The sequence below is a fragment of the Pectinophora gossypiella genome, chromosome 24 (assembly GCF_024362695.1).
Source record: "Pectinophora gossypiella chromosome 24, ilPecGoss1.1, whole genome shotgun sequence".
Lineage (NCBI taxonomy): Eukaryota > Metazoa > Arthropoda > Insecta > Lepidoptera > Gelechiidae > Pectinophora > Pectinophora gossypiella.
Window position 1 is genome coordinate 3,944,726 of NC_065427.1, and position 25,093 is coordinate 3,969,818.

Sequence of the window (25,093 nt, forward strand, 5' to 3'; positions counted from 1 at the left end):
TTTCATTCTAAAAGCTTATACACTGTCGTTCAAAATAAGTACCTGACGTAATTCCTAAGTCTACAGGCGAATGTCACGCAAAAAAGTCACGGCATTCGTCGATTTGATACCTCTACCGGCTATAAATTGGCATACTCTAGAAAATACAAATGTATGGCGACGTTTGAGTGGCCGTAAGTGTATTTTTGTTTGGCTTGATAAGTTGATTGGTGGACTTAGTATGGATTAATCTTTAAGGTTAAATACAGTGCTAATATGTTAGTTAAAGATTTATGGGGTGAGTGACCCTTTAGTTTAATAATATGACAGTTAGTACGAGCGGCTTCCGTGGTCTAGTGGTTTGAGCGTTGGGCGTCTCGGGCTCAAACTCCGGTGGGGACATATCACAAAAATCACTCTGTGATCCCTAGTTTGGTTAGGACATTACATGCTGATCACCTGATTGTCTGAAAGTAAGTAAGTAGTCGTCACATGACCCATGTCAGGGGCCTCTAGCGGCTCAATAGTAACCTTGACAGCAGGGTTGATGAGGTTGGTAATCCATCCCATAAACTACACTTAGAATGTGTCATGCTGCTTGTTTATCGTCGTAAGGCCCGGATTTCCAGACACAATAGTTAAAGAATGCAATTTGAATTTTAAAATAATTTGGATTTGCATATAATTTGAGAATTTTCAAGGCAAGAGTGAACTAGGTACTATTTGAGTTTGCATGCTCCACTTTAGACCACATCGCTGCTTAAGACCAGCCTGGAAAAAAAGGGATCTCTGGGTCTAACGACCCTAAAGGTGTCCTATCTATACCCTAACCTAAAATGCTTAAAGTTACATAATCTTTCGTCTCTTTCGGACTAGGCTGTATAATTGTAGTGCGAAAGATACGAGAGATATGTGTATATCCCTGTCCTGCTGTCATTCTCATCATGTATAACGGGTATAACCATTGATGTATCATAATATGTTACTACATTGGGTGTAACGTCTTGGATTCTTAAGCGCTATGCTGATAAACTGTCCTAGCTCAGTCTGTCAGCTAGACAGTTGATTATTTAGACTGCAATATGCTCTTATAAGGGTCAGTTACCATTTGAAGTTATTCTTAGTATTGATGGCTCAATATAGATATGATTTACTGTAATGGTTGTAACAGTACTAGGCCGTGACATCATCATCTCCATAGCATTGTCCCAGTTTCACAGGGTCCGCTTATCTAACCTGAAGATTTGTCAGGTCCGGTTTTTTACAGTAGCGACTGCCGGTCTAACCTTCCAAGCCGCGAAGGGAAAACCAGCCCAATACAGGTTTGGTCACATCCGAAAATGCATTTCTCGGGAATGTGGATTTCCTCATGATGCTTTCGTTCACCGCTGAGCACGTGATAATCGTTTATGATCCAAACATGAATTCAAAAACAAAATCGGCAATCATTGGTTTTGGTCTGTGCTAGATTCGAACCTGCGACCTCAAAGTGAGAGGCAAGCGTTCTACCAACTGGGCTACCACGCCTTTCTTACTAACATACATAAACAGCCTAACGTACCACAGCTCATCAGTTGGCTCATTAGTACGCAGAGTGCGAGGGAGCACGAACAGCGTCCTTAGGATGGTGGGAGACCGGCTGGACTCCGCGCTGCTGGGCCGGTTCACCGAGCTGCACGTGTTGCGCCCGAGCGCACGGTGAGGTTGCCCATCTGTGTAGGGGCTTCTTTCCGTGTTTATTTTATTATCTACATTACTTTATTACCTTGTTACTAACATAGCATGTAAGTTAGTCATACTAACATATCTATGGACTGTAGTCTGAAAATAAATGTTTTTTTTTTACAGCTGGACACGGACCTCCCCTCAATCAACCGGAGGGGGTATGGAGCATACTCCACACACTGTATTATACCTATCACCGAAGCATGTAAGTTTTCTACCCTAGGCTACTGCAGCCTCTAATAACCGTTAATTATTCCACAGCCAGTGAATCAAGCCGGAGAAACCGCGGCCACGTGAGAACCATTGTTAAAAGTTTATTGCAATAATTAAAAAACACATACTTTCTCTTTCTTACTGCAGTGGCATAAAAATGGCGATTACAAGGTAATTTGATGGTGATTATAAAAAAAAAGCTATTACCACGTTATTTGCAAGAAATTAGTCGCAATTCCTAATCACACGCCCATTCAGACATTTTTTTATATGACCATTTTATATTTGTGAAGCAAAACATCGTGAAGAAATTAATGAAAACACATAATACCGGGTTCTTACCGCGTTAATCAGGGATATGAGACTCCCGATATTTCAACACTGTTGCAAGTGCTACGATCCCGATATGTGACCTAACCTTTACTGAGCTGGATTATCCTTCACGGGTTGGAAGGTACAGCCAGCAGGTTGGTAGAAAGCTTGCCTCTCATTTTGAGGTCGCCGTTTTGAATCCACCACATCCCTAAACCAATGACTGTCGAATTTGTTTTCGTATTCATGTTTGGATCATAAATGATTATCACGTGCTTAGCAGTGAAGGAAAACATCGTGAAGAAACCCACATTCCCGAGATGTGACCTAACCTTTATTGAGCTGGATGATCCTTCACGGGTTGGAAGGTATTTTTTTTTGATGTGACTTATTGTAGATTTGCCGCAGATGGCATTAACTACTTGGCCAGACAAATGGGGAATGCTGAAGGCTCTCTCTCACCCGGTACAACGTTTAAGACAACATATTTGAAAGAATTAATCAACCTTCGCGGGTCGATAGCGATAAGCGCTGATTGACTGAAATCGTCGACCACGCCGGCGTGGTCGGTATCGGGGTCCTGAAGGTTGGAAGGTAAGGTTACAGCTGTTAATACTGCGTATAGAAGGGTAACTCCGCTCCGCACCAATTCGTATCGGGCACTGAGCTAGATACACTTCACCCCCTCTGATAATTTAGTATATATGGCCGAAACCCGCTAAGGAGGAAAGGAGCGCACGCGTATATTTTGTCTTGCTCGCACTTACGCGGTATCGCGGCACACGGTAAGAATGAGATTTTTGAAATGAAACTTACTCCACCAAATCACACATAACTTGTTTTGAATTCACGTTTTTGTGTTCATTCCCACGGAAGCAATTTACACAATTTCCAAACATAATATCCTACTTTTTATTAATGTAATGTGAAAGTGTGTATCGTTTAATTACAACGAAACGACCAAAGTAGGGTAAACTAAGTGAGGTTGTTTAAGATTTTTTTTTAAAGCGATTCATTTAGGACCGCGACCCGATAGGTTTATTAATTTCGCCATTTTATTTCACGGTTCGGAGGTTCAAATCCAGTACAGACTAAACCAATGATTGTCGAATTTGTTTTCTAATTCATGTTTGGATCATAAATGATTATCACGTGCACGGCGGTGAAGGAAGACATTCCCGAGAAATGCTTTTTCGGAGGTATGTGACCTAACCTGTATTGGGCTGGTTTTGAAGGTCAGACAGGCAGTCGCTTCTGTAAAAAACCGGACCTGTCAAATCTTCAGGTTAGGTAAGCGGACCCTGTGAAAAACAGAATTTTGCTAGGGAGATGATGATGTATGTTAGTAATGTAAGGTAGAATAAGATATTATGCAGATACGCTGCGCCTTTTTTTTCTACACGACCATCTTTTGAGTAATACGTGTCGTATCATTCTCGCCCCCCGCACCCCGCGCATTCATCATCACCAGCCCATTAGCATCCCCACTGCTGGGGCACGGCCCTTCCCTACGGATGGATAGGGAGATCGGGCCTTAAACCACCACGCGGGCCCAGTGCGGATTGATGGTTATTAACGACTGCTAATGCAGCCGGGACCAACGGCTTAACGTGCCTTCCGAAGCACGGAGCGCACTAACAATGTAGTATTCTTTATTCTATGGTCACGGTTAGTCCTATATCTATGTGGGATAGGTGTAAAGTGCGGTGTGTCTGTTACACAATAGGGTCAAGCACCTGCCCGCTCCAATTAGTGACGACTTCATTGTTCCCGCCAACCCGGTTGCCAACTGTAGGGTTGCCGACTAGGAGCAAAGTAAAACTTAAAAAAAAAAACATGCATAAACAGCCTATACACGTCCCACTGCCGGGCACAGTCCCCCCCCCCCCCCCCCCCCCCTCAGGAGGGGGTATGGAACATTGCAGGCTTGAGTCACCTGATTCTCCAAAAAGTAAGTTGATTCCGTGCTTCGGAAGGCACGCTAAGCCGTTGGTCCCGGGCTACTAGCCCAAACATCTCCACCAAATTTTAAATAATAATAAGGAGCTAACTTTTTACACGTCTGAACTGGTCAGAATCCGGAGGGGAAGGGAGCTGAGCTTATTTTAAGGTTTTTTAGCTTTTATTTGAAACTCAAAGCATCACCTTTGTGAAAAAGTTTTAAGTACTATTATTATGGTATGGAGGAGCTCGGTGGCGCAGCGGTAATACGCTCGGTCTGCGATTGTTGAAGTTAAGCAACTTCGGAAAAGGCCGGTCATTGGATGGGTGACCACAAAAAAAAAGTTTTCATCTCGAGCTCCTCCGTGCTTCGGAAGGCACGTTAAGCCGTTGGTCCCGGCTGCATTAGCAGTCGTTAATAACCATCAATCCGCACCGGGCCCGCGTGATGGTTTAATGCCCGATCTCCCTATCCATCCATAGGGAAGGCCCGTGCCCCAGCAGTGGGGACGTTAATGGGCTGGTGATGATGATGACTATTATTATGGTTATTTACTAAGGACATCCTTAACGAATAGATAATTATTTTTTAAAAGTCTAAAATAAAAATAAATAACATGCCAAGTTTGGTATGACCCTAGCCGCCGCGTAGCAAATGCACCGGCATTAGTTCCGTTTTAATTCACATTATTAAGGGCATAATGTAGTACTCCTATGATACTTTAATGCCAGTGTAATTGTTGAAAACACACCTTTTACGATCGTGTGGAAAAAAGTGGAAGTAACCAAGCGAGACCTTTGCCAAGTTACTTTTTAACCGACTTCAAAATAGAACGAGGAAGACCGCGTAAAAGATGGTGTGACGATCGCAATGCTTATCGGAGGGTTGGCCGGAGATCGCGCAAAGTCAAGAGGAGTGGAAGAATCAAGGGGAGGCCTTTGCTCAGCAGTGGGATCGAATAGGCTAAATAAGATAAGAAAAAAGGGGGTTATCAATTTGATCCGTTAGTGACATCGTAACGAATACTGAGGGGATGAGTCAGATCATGATGGAGGGCTTGGCTGACTTGCAATGTTCCAAGAACTACCCCTCCGTGTGAGTGAGTATGAACCGACTAGACAATATAATGACATGTTGAAAGATGAAAAATACGTGAGCCGTCCGCAGAACAAATAAAACTGCGCACAATGGCTGTGAAATGAATGGCAATAAAACCCGCATAGTGGTGTAGGTAACCAGGGGCGGAGTAAGGCCGCCTACTGTACTAATTCTATTTCTCTTTTGTTTTGTATTTTGTTTTTTCCTGTTTGTGCAATAAAGTATTTGTTATGTTATGTTATGAGTAAGGCAGTATCTTGTCTAGCTTAGTGAATCTCATTTTGGGACAAAACAGGGTGACAATGACACCGTACCGAATACCGAGGGGGATGATTCAGCTTATGATTCTAAGTTAATATCAAGTGAAATTTTCCGTGTTTTTTTATATTAACTCATCCCTTTCAGTATTCGGTACGGTGTCTTTAACACCCTGTATAATGAGGCATGTCATAAAAAGGCGGTGCGCACTAGCTTAGGCACCAAAAAGCCTGACTGAGGGCTAAAACTACTATCCGCTACTAATATAATTTTCCTGTACCTAAAGGTTGCCTGGAAGAAAAATCTGCATGAGCAATATGGCCGATTGTTGTGCCTAGAAAGGCACGTGATCCCCCTAAGTCATTATTTACTGCAGTAGCAGGTGGAAAAATTGCGAATTTTTAGATAGATAAAATACTTTATTGAGCGCAATGGACACAAAATACAGATATATTAGTATTTTATTATTAGTATTTTGTGTCCATTGTGCTCAATAAAGTATTTCATCTATCTAAAAATTCGTAATTTTCCATCTGATACTGCAGTAAATAATGACGTAGGGGGATCATGTTCTCTCGATGAGCCATCTATAATGGGTGATGGTCTAGTAGGTACACATAACATGAGATTACGACTACATCCCACACGTACGTCCATCGCAAGATGAACTAACACCTCACCGAGCTTTCAGTTAGACCATAGGGGATCAAGTTCTCTGTTAGACCAACGTGATAGGTGGTGAGCCGTATCGATGTCTATAATATGATGCGATCCAGCCGATTTCGGCTACGGCGACTGCTTCAACTCCGACGTTCTAGTGCTCGCATGTGGCTTATATAGCCAATCTTATTGGAAAAGATCCTCGCACATAGCGGGCATGTGAGTACACCATTTAAATATGTATAATTGATCGCAGTAGGCGGTCGGGCTTTCAATTCGTCGCGCTTGGCGTCAAGCTCTAAGCGCCGTCGATGTTCAAATTCATGAACCTTGGTGTGAACCAAAGCTCTCCATTCCGGACGTTTAGCGGCTAGCTTTCTTTTCTTTTCTTTTAGTCTATAATATAGAAATAACTCATTGGTGCAAGTCCGGTACCGGGATTCGAACCAGCGCTCCCCGCTTGAGAAGCAAGTATGTCACAGGACTACAGTTATTCGCATCAGCGTCGTGCCGACTAGGAGTCGAAGTGGTCGCCATGGCCGAAATCGGTCGGAGAGATCACTCACAGTTATTGGTCCGGTAGGTAGGTTGATGCTTTTAAAATTATCCCTTTACACCCGAGATAACACGATCCTGAGGGTCTGATTGCTGAAGACCAGCTAAGCTAGGATTTTTTTATCCGTATTTTTCTGAAGGTTTTTACACAGTAAGAAAAGATACCACTACATTTAAAGACCTAGCAAAGATTTTGTTCCTTCAGTTGTAAAAAGTTAAATAAGGGGCCCCATTTAATACCACCCTGGGGTCCCAGATCACCTAGTTACGTGTCTAGACTGCGTATCTGCACGGGTACGAGTCGTAATTTCCCGTCTGCCGATTAACAGTTTATTTCACTCTCAGTGATTTAGGTACCTCCCAACGAGTCACAAGTAGAGGATTCGATCCCGGTCGTGTTTTCTAATCCCGGGATTATCTAAAGTTAATATCGGGATCCCGGGATAGTCCCGGGATTGTATTGGTAATAGAAAGTGGTAACAAAAAGACAGTGAAATATATCAAAATCAACTCTTTTTTTAAGTCTTTAGTTAAATCTTCAAAAAACAAATTAAAATTATACTTTCTCCTGATAAAATAAACAACAGACACTTCTGTAAATAATTTATGAAAAAGTTTGATAATTGCTTAGTTTTTTTATATTTTCCAATAAACTTAAAAAACGCCATCTACTTAAAACTTGTTTAATTGTACTATAAAAAAGACTACGATAAAAACATTTAAGTCTAACATAGTTCTTAAGTTTGTTACTAACCAAATCTAGTTGGATTTAGTTGTTCGATAATAAAATATATATTTTTTTATTTTTTTTTACAGTAAATGAGGAAAAGAAAGAAAATGAGGGATTTGAACTTTGAATTTGATTGTGTTTCACAGTTTAACACCTGGTGTTAATGTTGAATTATAAACACGACGATAAACGTGTTATCGATCAAAATGACATGAAGTAATTGGATCTAAAATAAACCTGACTATTGCTATAATTGGATAAAAACGAGCGTGTGTCTATAATAAACTTCCTAATGGTTATGTTAGGTTTAGCACACAGCGAGTGTTTAAACTATCACGTTGGTCTAACAGAAGGCTCAGTGAGGTGTGGGTACTTGTTCATCTTGCGATGGATGTACCTATGACTACCCCATTGGGATATAGTCGTGAACTTATGTAAACTAGTGATGTAGGTCCGTGATAATCATGATTTTATTACAGATTTATGTACAATTGGGCACGTCAAAACACAAAGGTTTAATATTTTCTTTTTTATGTTCCGTGATAATCATGATTCTATTACAGACACGGGTGTCTGTCGTGTTCGTGTGAGCGAGATAGACAGTCTGCGCGCTCACTTACTCCTTCACGGCTTACGGGTTATTTGTGTGTGGCCCCCATCGGGGGTAGGTAAATCGAGCTCGCTCCAATCCCGTATCGGTGCGGGGCGAAGGGTGTCTCTTCTATTCGTAGTTTATTGTTCTATATCTATTGGCACAAAATAACGAACGTATAGAACGGCAACTCTCCGCTCCCCACCAGCGGCCGAGCTAGGTTTGCCTCACCCCTCTCGAACACAGTTTCGACTTGAATCGTATGGTGTTACACGTCACACACACAGATGCGCGTGTACAATTATGTCAATGTGTAGGGTTTGTGTAAAACGAGTTTGTATGAAGTTTCCGGGGTTATTTTATTAGTGATTTTAGGGGTTGTCTAGCTTTTTTTTTGACGTGACTTATTGTAGATTTGCCACAGATGGCATTAACTACTTGGTCGGACAAATGGGGAGCGCTGAAGGCTCTCACCCGGTACAACGTTTAAGACAACAGGCCTGAGGGTGCCCAGTTGGGCGCGAACCTCGGCTCAGGGCGTCGTCTGAGAGGAAAAATATTTGAAAGAATTAATCGACCCTAGTGGGTCGATAGCGATAAGCGCTGAATGAGGGAATTAGTCAAGCCATAGAAATAATTGTTACAAGATTCAACTCAATATTTGAGTAAATAATAACTATGACATTGAACAAAGGAATTAATTTTCTTTTGAACAGTAATCCAAGGCTGAATAATGTATCTGTTATTTGTTTCACAATAGAAGAGTTATATTGTTGTAATAATGTATCGTATTGTTTTAATCATCTATCGAGCAGTGGTAGCCCAGTTGGCAGAATGCTTGCCTCACACTTTTAGGTCGCGAGTTCGAATCCAGCACAGGCCTAAACCAATGATTGTCGAATTTGTTTTCGAATTCACGCTTGGATCATAAATGATTATCACATGCTCAGCGGTGAAGGAAAACATCGTGAGGAAACCCACATTCCCGAGAATTTCGGACTGCATTTTCGGACGTATGTGACTTAACCTGTATTGGATTGGTTTTCCTTTCGTGGGTTAGAAGTCGCATCTGTAAGAAACCGGACCTGTCAAATCTTCAGGTTAGGTAAGCGGACCCTGTGAAAAACGGGATAAAGCTAGGGAGATGGTGATGTAAAATGAAAAAGCAACCTGTGACGTCATAGAAAAACGTGACATAACGTCGCACTTATTATTACATTTTTTCTTTATTAAAATTCATAAATAAGTTAAATAGAAAAATTAAACCGTTTTTGTCAACTTTAGATTTGTCTTTATGTAGTAGGTAGTTAATCAGAATTTCATAATTTATCTTTGACCCAGGAAACTACCCAAACTATACGTATACACGGACTCGTGATCGGGTGCTGGTGCAGGCCTGCTTCTGTCAGGGAGCTCATTAAACTGTTTCTGTGATAAAGTCACATAAACTCTTTATTTTTCACTTTCCTTCCACCGACTGCAATTGGAATATTGTATTTAAGTTTATAAATTATGTAATACAAACTGGATTTAAAAAAAGAAAAGAAAGGTTTTCTGGCCACGTGTTTCCCTCAGCGTCACAGATTCCGATGTGGTAGTAGTTTAACAGCTAGTTACATAATATGTAATTTAATTTTTGACGTTCAAAAAGCGCTAACTTTGTAAGCCAATTTTGAAAAATAAATAGTTTTTGAATTTCGAACGATAGGCTGGGTACTATAACTACATGATATCTACGTCACGCGTGTGTTTTTGTGTGTTGGTTGCGTGCTTATGTTGTTGTTGTGTTGTGTTCGTGTTGCGTGTGTTCATCATATCCATCTTAGGACTTCAATACCGAGTACGGCAGCAAGTTGTCTTCTTGTGGTTGTGATTTTTTCAACCCCGATAAAGCGTAAATTCCATATGTAAGTCTTTAAGAATATATTGAGGATAACATTCAGATTGGGCCTTGCAAAACTCCTTTTTTAACCGGACTTGCGGCGTAATGTGATCTATGCTCCCCTTGTCTAGTCAAGTAGTCAATGCCATTTCAGACTAATACAATGGCCCCGATTCCTGCAGACACCTCCTAATTTTACTTTAAGTTATACCTGTCATTTTCTTATCCACCGAAAAGGAAAGGGACGGATGATTGTCAGCTCTTAACTTTAGGAAGAATGAGTAAATGAATGAATAACCCGGGCGAATCAAAAAGGTATCTCTATATACAAACTGATTGACGTGTGCTGTCAACATAATTCTGGCGGGTTATTGGCCAATGTAAATTTTTAAGACGGTTGTTTTAGATTTGTGCTTAATATTGACGTGTGTTCCATTAATTTTATGCTTGTCGATTACCCGTCCCTTTCGTTTTCGGCGGATAAGAAAATGACAGATATAATTTAAAATAAAATTAGATGGTGGTTACAGGAATTAGCACCAATATGTTTTTAAAAATAGTAAATATAACTCTACTCAACTAGTGTGTCTCAGACTTTACAAGCAATAAACGGTCAATCGCGTGCTCGCTACTGAATTAACGAACGAAAGTGAACTTGGGAAACCATCGCAATCAGACTCACTTTTACAAGTTGTAAACTGGCTTCCTATTCATTTGCATGCATCGGTAATAAGTTTAAAAATAAATATAGACCAGTATAGATTTTTTGTCAGTATTGATTGACGGTGTAGATGCATAAGGCTGCGTTTACGATACGCGGCGCGTTCTTACGTACATCGCGTTGTACTTAAGCGATTCCACATGTCTTCGTTTGGGCAAAATTAATTATTTACCCTAGTCTTCTTAGACACGCAGTTCATAACTGGGCAATCTACGAAAATATCTCACGTAGAGGAATCATTACGTGAGTAGTCCCGTCAAATTTCAATAGATGACATTTGTCATCGACATGAACAATTATTATAATAACAAAACCATAATAAAAACCATATGTACAGTCATGAGCAATATCATGTACCCACTTTAGAACCCTGTCGCACTATCATATTTGACATTTAATGAGACTTACGGTTGAATGGAGTATGAAAAATAAACTTTTCTTCAATCCGGCTAAATGCGAAATGATCAGTTTTACTCGCTCGCGGATAATAAAGGAGTTCTCATACTCACTTGACTGTGTGCCTGTAGCGCGTGTGTCTCGTGTCCGTGACCTTGGCGTGGAGTTTGTGCAGGATTTTTCATTTAATTCCCACATTGCGTCGGTTACAGTGTCAGCTTTCCGTCGTCTTGGGTTTGATCTTCGAAATGCTTCACCCTTATCTGACCAGGCCACATGTATCCTGTACAAGTCCCTTGTGCGAAGCATTTTGGAAACAAGCTCTGTTGTGTGGCACCCATACCAAAGGAAGTATGACCTCATGTTGGAGCAAGTCCAAAAACGGTTCCTGCGTTACTTATATGGGAAGCGGCATGGATATTACCCGTTTATGTACCCGACTCTTTTCTTGCAGGGATGTCTGGGTTTTGACTCTTTGCAGCTGCGTAGATATTTAACCCTTGTCAAATTCGTAGTAAACATTGTACGCTACAAAGTGAATAGCACTTACTTAGTGCAGCAGCTGGTGCAACTGTTTGTACCGGATACTTACATGCGCGCTCGGCGTCATGAGTTGCTGGTGCGGCCTCATGCGCGGACGCAGGCTCACCGCCATTCGCCGGTACTTCGCGCTCTTGACTTGCTGAACTCCGTCCTCGATGCGGCGCCACATTGCGACTTGTTTGCAAGTACGATTGAGTGTGTGATGCGTGACAGTAGGACAGTATTTGAACCACTTATGCCTGTTAGTTCTGTTATATAATATGTTTTATTTTATGTGTTTTATATATTATGTGGAAACTTGTTTGTAACGGTATGGATTTCTGTCATGTTGCAAATGTAATAAATGAATAAATAAATAAATAAATAAATTTGTCAAAAAAGTTAATGTGACATGGTTTCAAAATGTATACATATTAGTACATGTGACCGTACTGCATGTTTTTTTATTTAGATATTTTGTTTTTTAAGATCCTATCCTGCCAAGTAGTTAAAGAAAAGAAAGAGACATATCTCTTTCGCACGAACGGTGAACAGCTTAGTACGAAAGAGACGGGAGATACGTCTAATTATGCTTTGTTGATATGAAAAGGAAGAATAAAGCAATTTGGACTTACTTGATGATGCCATCTTCGATGTAGACATCGGTGTCTTCCATACCATCCTCGTTGACCACCTTCCCATTCTTGATGAGGAGCCGGTTTTGCGAGCTCTGGAAGAAAAACGAAATGTTTAGATAGGAAGACAAAAAACAAGTTTAAAAATTACCTTGGCGATGTCGCCAAAAAATTAAAATAATATTCATCATCATCAATATAAGAGCCACGCTCTTGTCGGTGCAACATTTTCCATGCTACTTTTTTTAGGGAAAAATAGGGCAGTGGTTTCCATCTTGCCTTCCGCCCCGCAGTACTCTGTCTGACGCAAGTGGGATGGCACCCAGAGTAGTCTATTACAAAGCCAATGTAATATTAATGGCTTTGTTATCAAATTATCGCCAGGTGTTACTTGTCATTTCAAATTCAATGGCAGTTCTTTGGCGAAGTAAACATTAATATTTTTAATTAACTTGTTATGGGATAGTAACTTTAATTTACGTTTCTCTACGTCTTACGTTACCTATCGTTAAGTTTGTTTTTTATTTAAGTTTCTTGACAACTTGTTCTTTTGCCATCTTCGTTATGGACTTACGGGTGAGAGTTCTTTTCTTAATAAACTACTTCTCTCTCTCTCTCTATTTAAGAGCTGCGCTCTTGTCGGTGGAGTAACCGCCATTCCTCTCTTCTTCCCGCCAAAACCTTCACCTCCCGATACGACACTACTACTAACTACCTACTAAACTACTTAAGTTCACATAAATAGACTGTTATAAAAAAGTCTAGCGATTTTCTTCTTTAACATGTGTAAGATTATTTTTTAACAATCTATTCATTTTTCTATCTATTTAGTCTATTATTATTATTTATTGTATATTACACAATGTACAACATAGAAAATCGTGTAACAATCGTATTAACTAACTATGCATCAGTCGAATGGACTGACAATTGCTATAATTACTAAGCTCATGCGATTGTTTTATATATTATATTTTCTGTACAACATAGTTCATTACTTGTACTCATTATTCTTACAAAATACAAATATACTTTATTGCACACAACATACAAATCAAGTTTTACACACATGGACGAAAGATACAGTGCAATCTGGCATGGCATTTTTTCTGGTACTTATTCTTCTATCGTGTAGGATGTTAAGTCAGTGCCTGACCTAAAAACCCAGTGTCAGGATTACTATTGAGCCGCCAAAAGCCCTTGACATAGCTCATACATATCTAACCACATACCTAAGTAAATAGCAATCGGAACCGACGGCTAAACGTGCCTTTAATCATCATCTTATTATTTGGAGAATCAGATGATTTCAACCTGCAATGTCCTGATCAAACCAAACACACTCTCACAAAGTGTATTTTTTTTGTTAGATATGTCCCAGGAAACGAAGCCGGGACTTCCGGATCGTGAGTCAAACGCTCAACCACTGAATATGAAGACGCTAGGCCTCAAAGATCAGGTAGATAGATAGGTTAGGAAAGCCGAACTTGCGCAACGGGACGCGACGACAATGAATAAACCATTATTATTTATAACTCAGAAATAATAGTCAAAACATATGACTAATAGCATGCAGTTATGCCTAGTCCAAGTTCACTCTAGTACGGAATTAGCATATCACAGATGTATGCAATCCCCTTAACTATGCGACTCCAAGAATATCTGTCTCGCTGCCGCTTTGTGAGAACTCCACAAGATTCCATCGCCTTAACACAATGATTCTTTGTTTAGACTACACAACAATGCAAATTAAACATCCGTCAAAAAGAACCGCAAAATCTAAAATGGCCAGTATTTTAATTTTAAATCCAAAAAAAAGTAACTCACTTTTATAACGACTCCAGTGACATTTGTCGCTGTCGGATCAACGGTCATGCTTCACAAACTTTCGAACGACAAATTCAAATTTAATAAATATTATTTAGGTGTTTAGTTTGTCGCGTTTTCAATTTTTACTTTTTTAAATTCGATATCGGCAATGGCGGCCGTCCGCGCTGGACTCAGTCTGAAACTGAAAATGTGTTGCCGAAAATAGAACGTAAACGTCCCCCTCACTTTTACCAGACTATGTGTTTTCACGCCTTGTAGAAAGCGATAAAAGATCGACTACACGATAAAAGCAAGCAAACTTTTATGATTCTAATCACGTTGTTAATCGATTATCAATTTAAAATCGAATTAATCTAGCTACGTAAATAATGTGGTTTGAATCTTTGATCATAATCTTCTAATAACTCTTCTTTATAGATCAAATCCGACTATTTTCGAGATGGTTAGATACGTGGCAATATTCGGAAGTGTTGTATCTTAGCAGTGTTTGTTTTTGTGCATCGTACGATATATTACAGAGCCGTTATTTAATAATATAGTTGTGTTTACAGTTTCAAGTTTCTTTACAATAATATTGTTCAGTCAACTCATAAAAAGCTTTAAAAATGTTTATCGTTTAGCTGATAATAAATATAATGTGACTGCTATTTGTACCATGTTACTCTAACAATTATATAAACGACCTGTAAGTGGATCTAATCTAACCACGACAAGTTGTGGTGTTCACATTTGATTGACAGTCCATTGAACGTAAAACAAAAGGCGATTTTAAACTTCTTCTTTACATGTCTGTAAAGTAAATTGCTTCCAAGAAGTTATCTTAAACGCCTGCTGTTTAGACACCTTGTAAACATAACCTATAACTACTGTAACTGTTACTAGTGTACATTATAAAAAACCTAAACAACGACTGTTGCTGGCACAAAAACTTTTCTCAACGCCGTTTGTAGTAAAAACAAGAACAAGGGAAAAGCGCGCGAACGATTTCAATCGACTTTCTCGGTCGGTAAAACAGTTTAGTGGAAACATTGAACTGTCATGGCGGGTGATATAATATTTTTTCCTCGATCTTAATTGCAAATGACATCAAATAAGAAACGCAATAAAGGTAATTATAATGAGTGTGTGAAGAGAACATTTCCATAAAAATACAGTTAGAATGTGGATTTGTACACTTAGAAAATAGGGTCTTTGGCATTGTTATGGGTTGTTAATATTCATATTAATTGTATTTGTGGTATTCGAAACAGTATAGTTTTTCTCATACACTTAAACAACTAGTATTTACGTTCCACAGCTGGGTAAAAGTCTCCCCTCACTCATACAAGGGAGTAAGAATGATTCAGAGTTTCAGACCATGATTTTGAGTTGATATCAAGTGGAAATTTCCGTCGCAAAAGTATGAAACTGACAATAATTAAAAAAAAAAAACACTAAGGGTGGCTTGCGTAAGGGTCTTTAAACATGTTTAGTGGCCCACTAAAGACGTAAGTATGGAGCATACTCCACCACGCTGCTCTAATGTGGGTTGGTGAAGGTGTTTTTACAGCTAATGGCCGGGACCAACGGCTGAACGTGCCCTCCGAAGCACGGAATCATCTTACTTTTTTGGACAATCAGATGATTCAAGCCTGAAAAGTCCTTACCAAACAAAGGACAGTCTCACAAAGTGATTTCGACAATGTCCCCATCGGGAATCGAACCCGGACCTCCAGATCGTGAGCCTAACGCTCTAACGACTAGACCACGGAGGCTGTTATGTTGTTGTGTGACAACAAATAAAACGATTTTCGGATTTTTCTTTTACTTGTGCTGTAAGACCTGTCTACTTGTCAAATATCATGATTTTATGACTATGGGAAGTACCCTAAAAGTTTTGATTCCTCTACGAAATGAAAGAAAATAAGGTTAAAGATGCCTGGATCTTTGCATTGCATTGGTTTACAAGCCTGATTTTTTTACAGCTTCAAGGGACCGCAGGCATCCACGCGTTCCCGCGAAATAGGTCTGGACAGACAGACGTTGGCTTAACGGCCCCCATGGTCCAGTGGTTGAGCGTCGGGCTCGCGATCCGGAGGCCTCGGGTTCGAATCGCAGTGGGGACATGTCACAAAAATCCCCATGAACCCTAGTTTGGTTAGGACATTACAGGCTGATTAACTGATTGTCCGAAAGTTAGATGATCCGTGCTTCGGAAGGCTTAGCCGTCGGTCCCGCTTACTACTGATGTAAGTATGTAGTCGTTACATGAGCCATGTCAGGGGTCTTTGGCGGCACAGTAATAACCCTGACACCAGGGTTGATGAGGCTGGTATTCCACCTCACAACCCACACGATAAAAAGAAGAAAACGGACAGACGGACGGACAACAAAGTGATCCTATATGGGTTCCGCTTTCCTTTTCAGGTTCCGAACCCGAAAAACTAATTATCTTTTTCCTTTTTCGTGATATGTAAATACCTAAGTACATATTATAATAATACAGTACAATTTCCCATGAACGGATGGATGGTCAACTAGTGCACCCGTATGGCCCCCTCCTACGCGCACGCGCAACTTTCTAACATTTTCCAATCGCTTGTTAAAAGCCAGTAGCCATGGGTCACCATATTAAGTAGTACTTACCTGTCAACAGGTACAACTGTCTCTATGCATTATCTTTGAAAAGGAAAGCTTTGAATGATCCGTGGTGTTTGTGAACCTGGGCCTTTAATGAGGCTTTATATGGTCGTAACGCCGACAGTACCCTTAAAATCCAAACTCCATTGTTTTACTATTGTGTCTGGAAACCTCGGCTTTACGAGGATATACTTTTTCCAGATGAGATACAGTCTCAGGAGTTGCTCAAGACATGTTGGTTAGTTTTCGGAGATAAGTGACCATAACCCGAATTGGACGAGTTTCCCTTTCGGGTTGAAAGTTCAGGGGGGTTAAAATGGCCACATCGAAGCAATTCATCTAAGAAAGCAATATTACAATTTGACATTTACGCATATAAAAATAAGTGCGCAATGCAAACAAATGTCAAATAGCAATATTGCTTTCTTAGATGAATTGCTTCGATTAACCCCCCAGATGGCATTCGTAAAAACCCAATCAAATCTTCAGGTTAGGTAAGCCGATCCTATAAAAACGGGTTAACGTTAAGGAGACAGTATCGGTTCAAGAAAGTTATTGATTAACCCGTTCCGGACAAGATTACCAGACACAATAGTTAAACAATAGGGTTTGGATTCTAAAAGGACATTCAGTCTTATAACTTTGTATTTTGGTCTTATATCTGTGAGGGCTCTATTCTATGCACACTTATGGGAAAATGTTGCCAATCTGTGAAATTTTATTTACTTTAAGTATATATTTTTGTGAAGGTTTTATGCTATGCACGCTTATGAATCTGTAGTGAGAGAAAACGTTGTCAACATACGAGGAAATGGAATATTTACTGTAACTTAAGTTTTGTTTGATTTGCTAAAAGCATGATCCCTCAAGTCATATTATGTTTCTTTCGGCCCTGTTTGTAACAGTTGTGTTTCGATAAGTCCTCTCATCTCTCGTGCTAGTTATAAAATATAAAAAAAAATCAAAAGAGATTTATTGCAATTGAATAGTCAAAAGTTTGTTATAAAGTTAGTTCTCGACCTAACAACCCTGGTGTCTGAGCTGCCAAGACCCCTGACATGGCTCATGTAACGACTACGCACTTATTTAAATAAAAAGAAGCCGGGACCGGCTGGTTAACGTGCCCCCCGTAGCACGGATCATCTTAAAAAGGCCACATCGAAGCAATTCATCTAAAAAGCAATATTGCAATTTGACATTAGCGCATATAATTAGGTGTGCATATAATATATATATATATATATAACTGCCTATATACGTCTCACTGCTGGGCACAGGCCTCCCCTCAATCAACCGGAGGGGGTATGGGGAATGCACACAAATGACAAATAGCAATATTGCTTTTTAGACGAATTGCTTTAATGTGCCCCCTAGATCTAACTAAAATAGGAATCACAATAACAAAATACTCATTACTAAAATCAGTTTTAAGTCCTTGAAATTCTACTTTAATTTATATTTATTTACAAAAGAAAACTGTAAACACAGTAAACTATTACAACATGACTTTGAATTCAATTCACGGATTGTCCTTCCAAGGTCTACATTCAAGGTTTCAACCAATGTAGGTAGCGTCATAGAATAAAGAATAATACTACGTATAGAACGGCAACTCTCCGCTCGCCACCAGCGGCTGAGCTAGGTTTACCTTATACCCCTCGAACATAGTTTAGACTTGAATTGTAAAGGTAGGGCGCGGACAGCTGCTTTTATTTTTTATCAGTTTAGTTTATATGTTCGAATTTTGAAATTGGACGCCAATGTTTTTTTATCTAATTCGAATATTTGATCTCATAGTAATTGCCAGCACCGCTCGCCTGCACGTCGCCTATAAATATTTAGTTTACACGGTGATTTTTCATCAAAACATGCGAATAGGTAATTTGCAATAAAATTTAACGTAGGCTAAGTGCTTTTTAAATCACTCGTAAAGCCTATTTATATATATTGTGATCCTTCTTTATTTAAAATTTCTAAATTGTGATAAATAAATAAATAAAAATTAACTGATTGATTATTATAATATATCTTTCGTAAGTAGTACCACGGAGCTCGGTGGCGCAGCGGTAAACGCGCTCGATCTGCGATTGTTGAAGTTAAGCAACTTTCGCAAAGGCCGGTCATAGGATGGGTGACCACAAAAAAAGTTTTCATCTCGAGCTCCTCCGTGCCTCGGAAGGCACGTTAAGCCGTTGGTCCCGGCTGCATTAGCAGTCGTTAATAACCACCAATCCGCACTGGGCCCGCGTGGTGGTTTAAGGCCCGATCTCCCTATCCATCCAGGAAGGCCCGTGCCCCAGCAGTGGGTACGTTAATGGGCTGATGATGATGATGATGAAGTAGTACCACCTACCTTAGTAATGATAGTTAAATTAGGTATTGTAATTGGCAGCCCTCAGACGTCACACACACAGTTACGCGTGTTGATAATGTCAATGTGTAGTGTATGTGTGAAACAAGGTTGTTTGTATGAAGTGTCCGCGGTGTGGTGTATACCTACTAGGTGGACCTATTATATCAAGCCTATAGAATTCTATGACAATGGGTTACTAATACGTACGTACTATGTTAGGTATTGCGCATAGTGCAATGCATCTTTAGAACTTTGCTCTTACGCATTTATTCGACGTAATTAGGTTCGTAGGTTACCTGGGGCCTGTTTAATAAAACTTACAATTGTAAATTACAATGTCAATTTGATGTACATTGCGGAGTGTGTGATCACGAATATTTTGCAGTTTCATATTAGCTACGTAATGAACACTAAATTGTCGTTGTAATTTACAATTGTAAGTTTATTAAACAGGCCCCTGGTCGTTATAATCTGAGTCTTCAAGGCTATAGTGAACAGGCATTTGCTGGGTAAGCGTAATCCACCCTAGACCACATCGTCACTTACCATCAGGTAAAGTTCATTAGAATCCACAAAAAGGCAAATACAGTAACAATTGACTTATAGTTAAGAGTACAGCATCTCTTTGTGGAGGGCCGATGGCTATACTAGGTGGAAACCTGTACTATGGTCATCATGTATGTACATAATTGTGTTATTTTTTTAACGTGTGGGAGCAAGGCGAGATTGTGGTCCAACGCGAGCCTATATTATTAAAAAAAAAGTTACGGGTTCTAATCTTGGCTCAGGCTCTAAACCACTGAAATACAAAATTTTACTTTTACGAAAATATTGACATCTTCTTCATCTATCGTGTGGGTTGTGTGGCGGAGTACCAACCTCATCAAGCCTGGTGTCAGGGTTACCGGTTACCGCCAAAGGCCCCTGACATGGCTCATGTAACGACTACTTTTTTACATCACCAATAATACAATACAAATACACTTTATTGCACCAAAATAAAAAGAAATAAATACAAAAAGACTATTTACTTTTATTTCTTATCCGTTCAATAATATTGCCATTTTAAAGTATTATTTTATTTATTAGGGAATCTAATACGAGAATTCTTAACAATCCTTTCCATTAGAAAGAAAGAAAGAAACGTTTATTATAAAGGGACACCACAGTAACAAATATATAATATTATAGACTGAATAAACTACAACAACTGCAAACAATATTTATTATTATGTTTTAAACTTACATCAGTTATCAATCCTATTCTATCTATAACCTATCACCTTTATTATTAATGTGTAATAATACTAATGTTACATAAAATGCTTACGTAGATACAATAATTTATTTGCAATCAGAACTGCATTATGTTGATAAATTGTGTTATTAGGACTTCTTATTTATGAAGAGGTATATTATGTATTAAACATTGTTTTAGGTTTACGCGGTTATTATCATAATTAAGACACATAATAACGGGTTCTTACCGCGTTTAAATCTGGGATATGAGACTCCCGATATTTAATATAAAAAATAATAATAAATCAAAAAATAATAATTATGGATCTACCTACTCCACTCCAATCTCATCAGTCATCCCGTGATCATGGCACTTGCAACAGTGTCGAAATATCGGGAGTCTCACATCCCTGATTTAAACGCGGTAAGAACCCGTTATTATGTGTTTTAATTAGGTATTTGTATTTCCAATACGGCGTTAAAATGAGACTGCATGACATAAGACTTCCGGGGTAGACATACAGGGAATGTTCATATTAATCTATGCCGATAATAAATGCGAAAAAACCTGTCTTATCATCACGCCGAAACTGCTGGACGGATTTGGATGAAAATTGGCAGAAACCCCGAGGACAAAAAATACTATTCAGGGACGTCTTAGACTGCTTAGTCTACTTAACCAAAATCCAGCAGGGCGCCAGTGTTATTACCAACAATGATGAATTTGTATCTTTGTGTAAATCAGCTCCACCCACCCCGATGGGCCTAGCAGCGTGAATAAAGTCTGCCTGTTCAAGCTGCACCAGTTGGTAAACTAATCACGTAGAATGGACGTTCTATAAAGATCTGCTAACATCGTCTGCACTGCGCAACATATTATGCGTTGGCAGAAATGACAGTCGCACACAAATTCAACACAGTGCAGCAAAAATACCGCAAAATGTACAATTATCTTTTATTTTACTGAAGGTAAACAGGTTTATGTTCTGTGCGGAAGCCAAGAAAGTTTCAAGTTTTCGAAGTCGGCATCTTTGTGTCAAGTTGAAGTGTAGCAATATGGTAAATTAAGAAAGTTAAAAAGTATTCGTATTGCTTCTTTTAATTTTGAATTCATTCAAATGTTTCTTAATGAGCTTCTATGCTGTTCTGAGAGCAAATAAAAAACATAGAACACGTTCAGCTACTTGTCTTCCCGGGCATGTCGTAAAAACCGACAGAGGGATTGCGTCCTCTAACATGATGGACTAATGTTATGGGCGATAGGCTGATCCCTTATCACCATAAGGTTCATCATATCCATCTTAGGATTTCGTATCAACAGTGGCTGCAAGTTGTCTTTGATTACTTGTGGCTCTGCCCACCCCATTTGGGATTACGGGCGTGAGTTTATGTATGTATGTATGTTTCTTAATGAGGACTTTCCAGGCTACGTTCCCAAAAAAACAATTATAGATGGCGCTGTACAGAGTTGCTTTTGTTTAACCCTGTGGTTTAACCTCTAATTTCATGTATAACAGACATTGGCCCCGATTCCTGGAGACACCGCCTAATTTTATTTTAAGTTATATCCGTCATTTTCATATCCGTCGAAAAGGAAAGGGACGGATGATTCACAGCTCTTAATTTTAGGAAGAATGAGTAAATTAATGTGTCGGGTTATTGACTGACGTAAAATTTTTAGACGGTTGGTTTAGATTTGTGCTTAAAATTGACGTGTGTTCCATAAATTTTATGCTTGTCGATTACCCGTCCCTTTCCTTTTCGGCGGATAAGAAAATGACAAATATAACTTAAAATAAAATTAGATGGTATTTACAGGAATTAGCACCACTATGCATGTTTTATCTTTGTTTTTCACTGTAAGTGAAAACACCCTAGTCCCTAGGTTGGTTAGGACGTTATGATCACCTGATTGTCCAAAAAGTAAGATGATCCGAGCTTCGGAAGGCACGTTAAGCCGTTGGTCCCGGTTACTACATACTGATGTAAGTAGGTAGTCGTTACATGAGCGACGTCAGGGACCTTTGGCGGCTCAATAATAACAAAAAATGCTTATGAACACCTTATCGAACATATAATATACATATTATACAAGAACACTTTAATTTTTATTTATTTTATTACTTATTGTTTTATTTTAATACCGTATTGTCAACACTGTTATTGTAGCTAATAAGTACTTATTTTGGGAAGGCACTGTCTTCCAAAATACAGGTTCGCCTAGTTTGGGAGACAGGGTTTCAACGAGAACTGTAACTGAGCTATTCAATAAACATTATTTTTTTTAAACTTTAGTTTATCTCGTCTTTCGGAGGGTATTTGCCAGAGACACGGGTCGCAGACCAAGTGCCACTGGAAGGAGGGTACAATAATTAAGTATCTGTGCCTTCAGTCATGATGTCAGTGTCGGAGGATAGGAATTTGCGTACTATCCGACAGGTGTTAAGGATGGCTGCTTTCTGCATGATGACATACGTGTTGGCAGGAAGACCTAGCATTTTCAGACTGTGGTGTAGGTGCTTGGGAATCACCCCCGTGGTGGAGAGTACCAAGGGTACAATATATACCTTTTGTAAATTCCAGATTCTGAGAACTTCTTCCTTTAATTCAGTGTATTTGTTAACTTTTTCAGTTATTGCTTTTTGAATATTATGAGTATTTGGAATTGTTACGTCTATTAAGTATCCAATTTTTGTATCTTTATCTATAATGGTAACATCTGGTCTATTGTAATGAATTGTTCTATCTGTCAAGATGGCGCGGTCGTAATACATTTTTATCTTGGTATTCTCCAACACGGGCTTAGGGGAGTATTAAACATTATTATTATTATTAATATCGAACAAACTAAATATAAATCAACGAAGTGCACTTACCATAGCGAAAAACGTTCTTTCAATACCACTTTAGGATCACAACTGTATTGAAAGTAATAAAAAACACTACGTACTACTATCTTATCGGGCTTTAGGTACGACTTGAAAATTAACTGCTCATAATATTATTGTATAGGTATGTATGATAGTTCATGTACATGAATTTATTTCATAGGAGATAAGTTGTTTTGTTGTTAGGTAACAGCCTCCGTGGTCTAGTGGTAAGAGCGTTAGGCTCACGATCTGGAGGTCCGGGTTCGATTCCCGATGGGGACATTGTCGAAATCACTTTGTGAGACTGTCCTGTGTTTGGTAAGAACTTTTCAGGTTTGAATCAACTGATTGTCCGAAAAAGTACGTTGATTCCGTGCTTCGGAGGGCACGTTAAGCCGTTGGTCCCGACTATTAGCCGTAAAACACTTACACCAACCCGAAGTGGAGCAGCGTGGAGTATGCTCGATACCCTTTCCGGTTGATTGATGGGAGGCCTGTGGCCAGCAGTGGGACGCATATAGGCTGTTTAGTAAGTGTGTGAATATTACACCGTTTGGTTACTTCATACAAGATGGGATCTTTAGAAACAGATGTTTACAATGTGTAAATTTTCCGGCTAAAGGTGTGTCTCTCCAAATGGAGATGCGGTAATCTTATCTCGCATAGCAAATGTGAGAAGTGGGTTAGTGCCCGCTGTTAGTAGGGCTGCCAAAGTCTGGTTACTTGATTTAGCAGTATTGGTTCAGTTATGAAAGTAAGTCAATTTACGCCTACACGTGACTTGTTTGCTCATGGTGCAGTGTCGCCGCGTGAGAGCTCTACGCTCCCCACTTGTCCGACCAAGTATCTAATACCATATGCAGCAAATCTACAATAAGTCTCTTAAAAAAAGGGGCCGTGTTTGTTACGGGTGAAACTTGATTTGACGCTTATGTTGTGTGCTTATTTCAAAAACGTTTCCCATACAATAAATAACTTACAAAGAGGTGCAAACGATAAAATGTTTTGAATGAAACTCTTTCATTAGATATCTACTCATCAAGCAAAAAAAGTGGGTCCTATATTGTTTGGTTACAGGCAATAAGTTTACCTGGAGCAAGTTCAATAAACACGACAGTTGTATACAAAATACAATTACATTTAAATGTTCTTTGCGTCACCACTATGAAGCTAAAACAATCTTCTGATCTAGCTAAACACACACTCAGTACAATACAATACAATACAAATACACTTTATTGCACCAAAATAAAAAGAAATAATTACAAAAAGTCTCTTAACTAAGTACATGGCAAATGGCGGCCTTATTGCTAATGTGCATTAAAATGGAAAACGCTAGTTTCCAACTAGTCAAATCAGTTACTTTTTACTAAACGTCAAAACACGAAATTACTATAGAATGTGTATGAAAAAGCACACTGTGACGTCATAGAAAACCGTGATAAATATCGGATTTAATATTACTTTTTTCTTGATTAAAATTCAAAAATAAGTTAAATAGAAAAAAGAAAATGTTTTTCGTTAGTTTTAGATCCGTCTTTATTTAACAATCAGAATTTCATAATTTATCTTTTTGTATTTTATTGCGAGACATTCCCGCCACAAGTATCCTAGGATTACTTAATGGGAGGTCTCGGCCACGATGTAACTAAAATTTGTGAAATAAAGAATATATTTTTTTTTTATCTTGAACCTAGTACACGACCCAATATGCCCCCCCGCCCCCCCCCCCCCGCCCCCTCAATTTCACCAATTACTTTAAAACTTATTAAAAAAAAAACCGGGGTTGCCAGTTTTAATAAATTAAAAGGTTTTCAGCATTAAAAATGGACAGTCTACCTACATCCCTATACAGTGTGACAAAATGTTTGTCAAACCGATTAGCGACGCATCGTATTATGCAAGCCATTTCCTCACTACACACACTAATGATGTTTGCAATATACGACAGCTTGGTAAGTA

General features: G+C 39.2%; 1 protein-coding gene across 3 annotated transcripts in view; it reads right to left on the minus strand.

Moving 5' to 3' along the window:
- Nucleotides 1–25,093, minus strand: part of LOC126377860 (dihydropyrimidinase) — a 70,026-nt gene that overhangs the window by 29,942 nt on the left and 14,991 nt on the right. Inside the window, exons 1-2 of one of the 3 annotated variants that reach the window (XM_050025862.1) lie at nt 23,138–23,195; nt 12,221–12,315 (exon numbers count right to left, since the gene is read on the minus strand). In XM_050025862.1, coding sequence (XP_049881819.1) covers nt 12,221–12,315; nt 23,138–23,140 — 98 coding nt within the window. In that variant the 5' untranslated portion in view covers nt 23,141–23,195. Of the gene's footprint in view, nt 1–12,220; nt 12,316–14,047; nt 14,218–23,137; nt 23,196–25,093 lie in introns of those variants that run through there. The other 2 variants (XM_050025860.1, XM_050025861.1) reach the window with 2 other exon arrangements.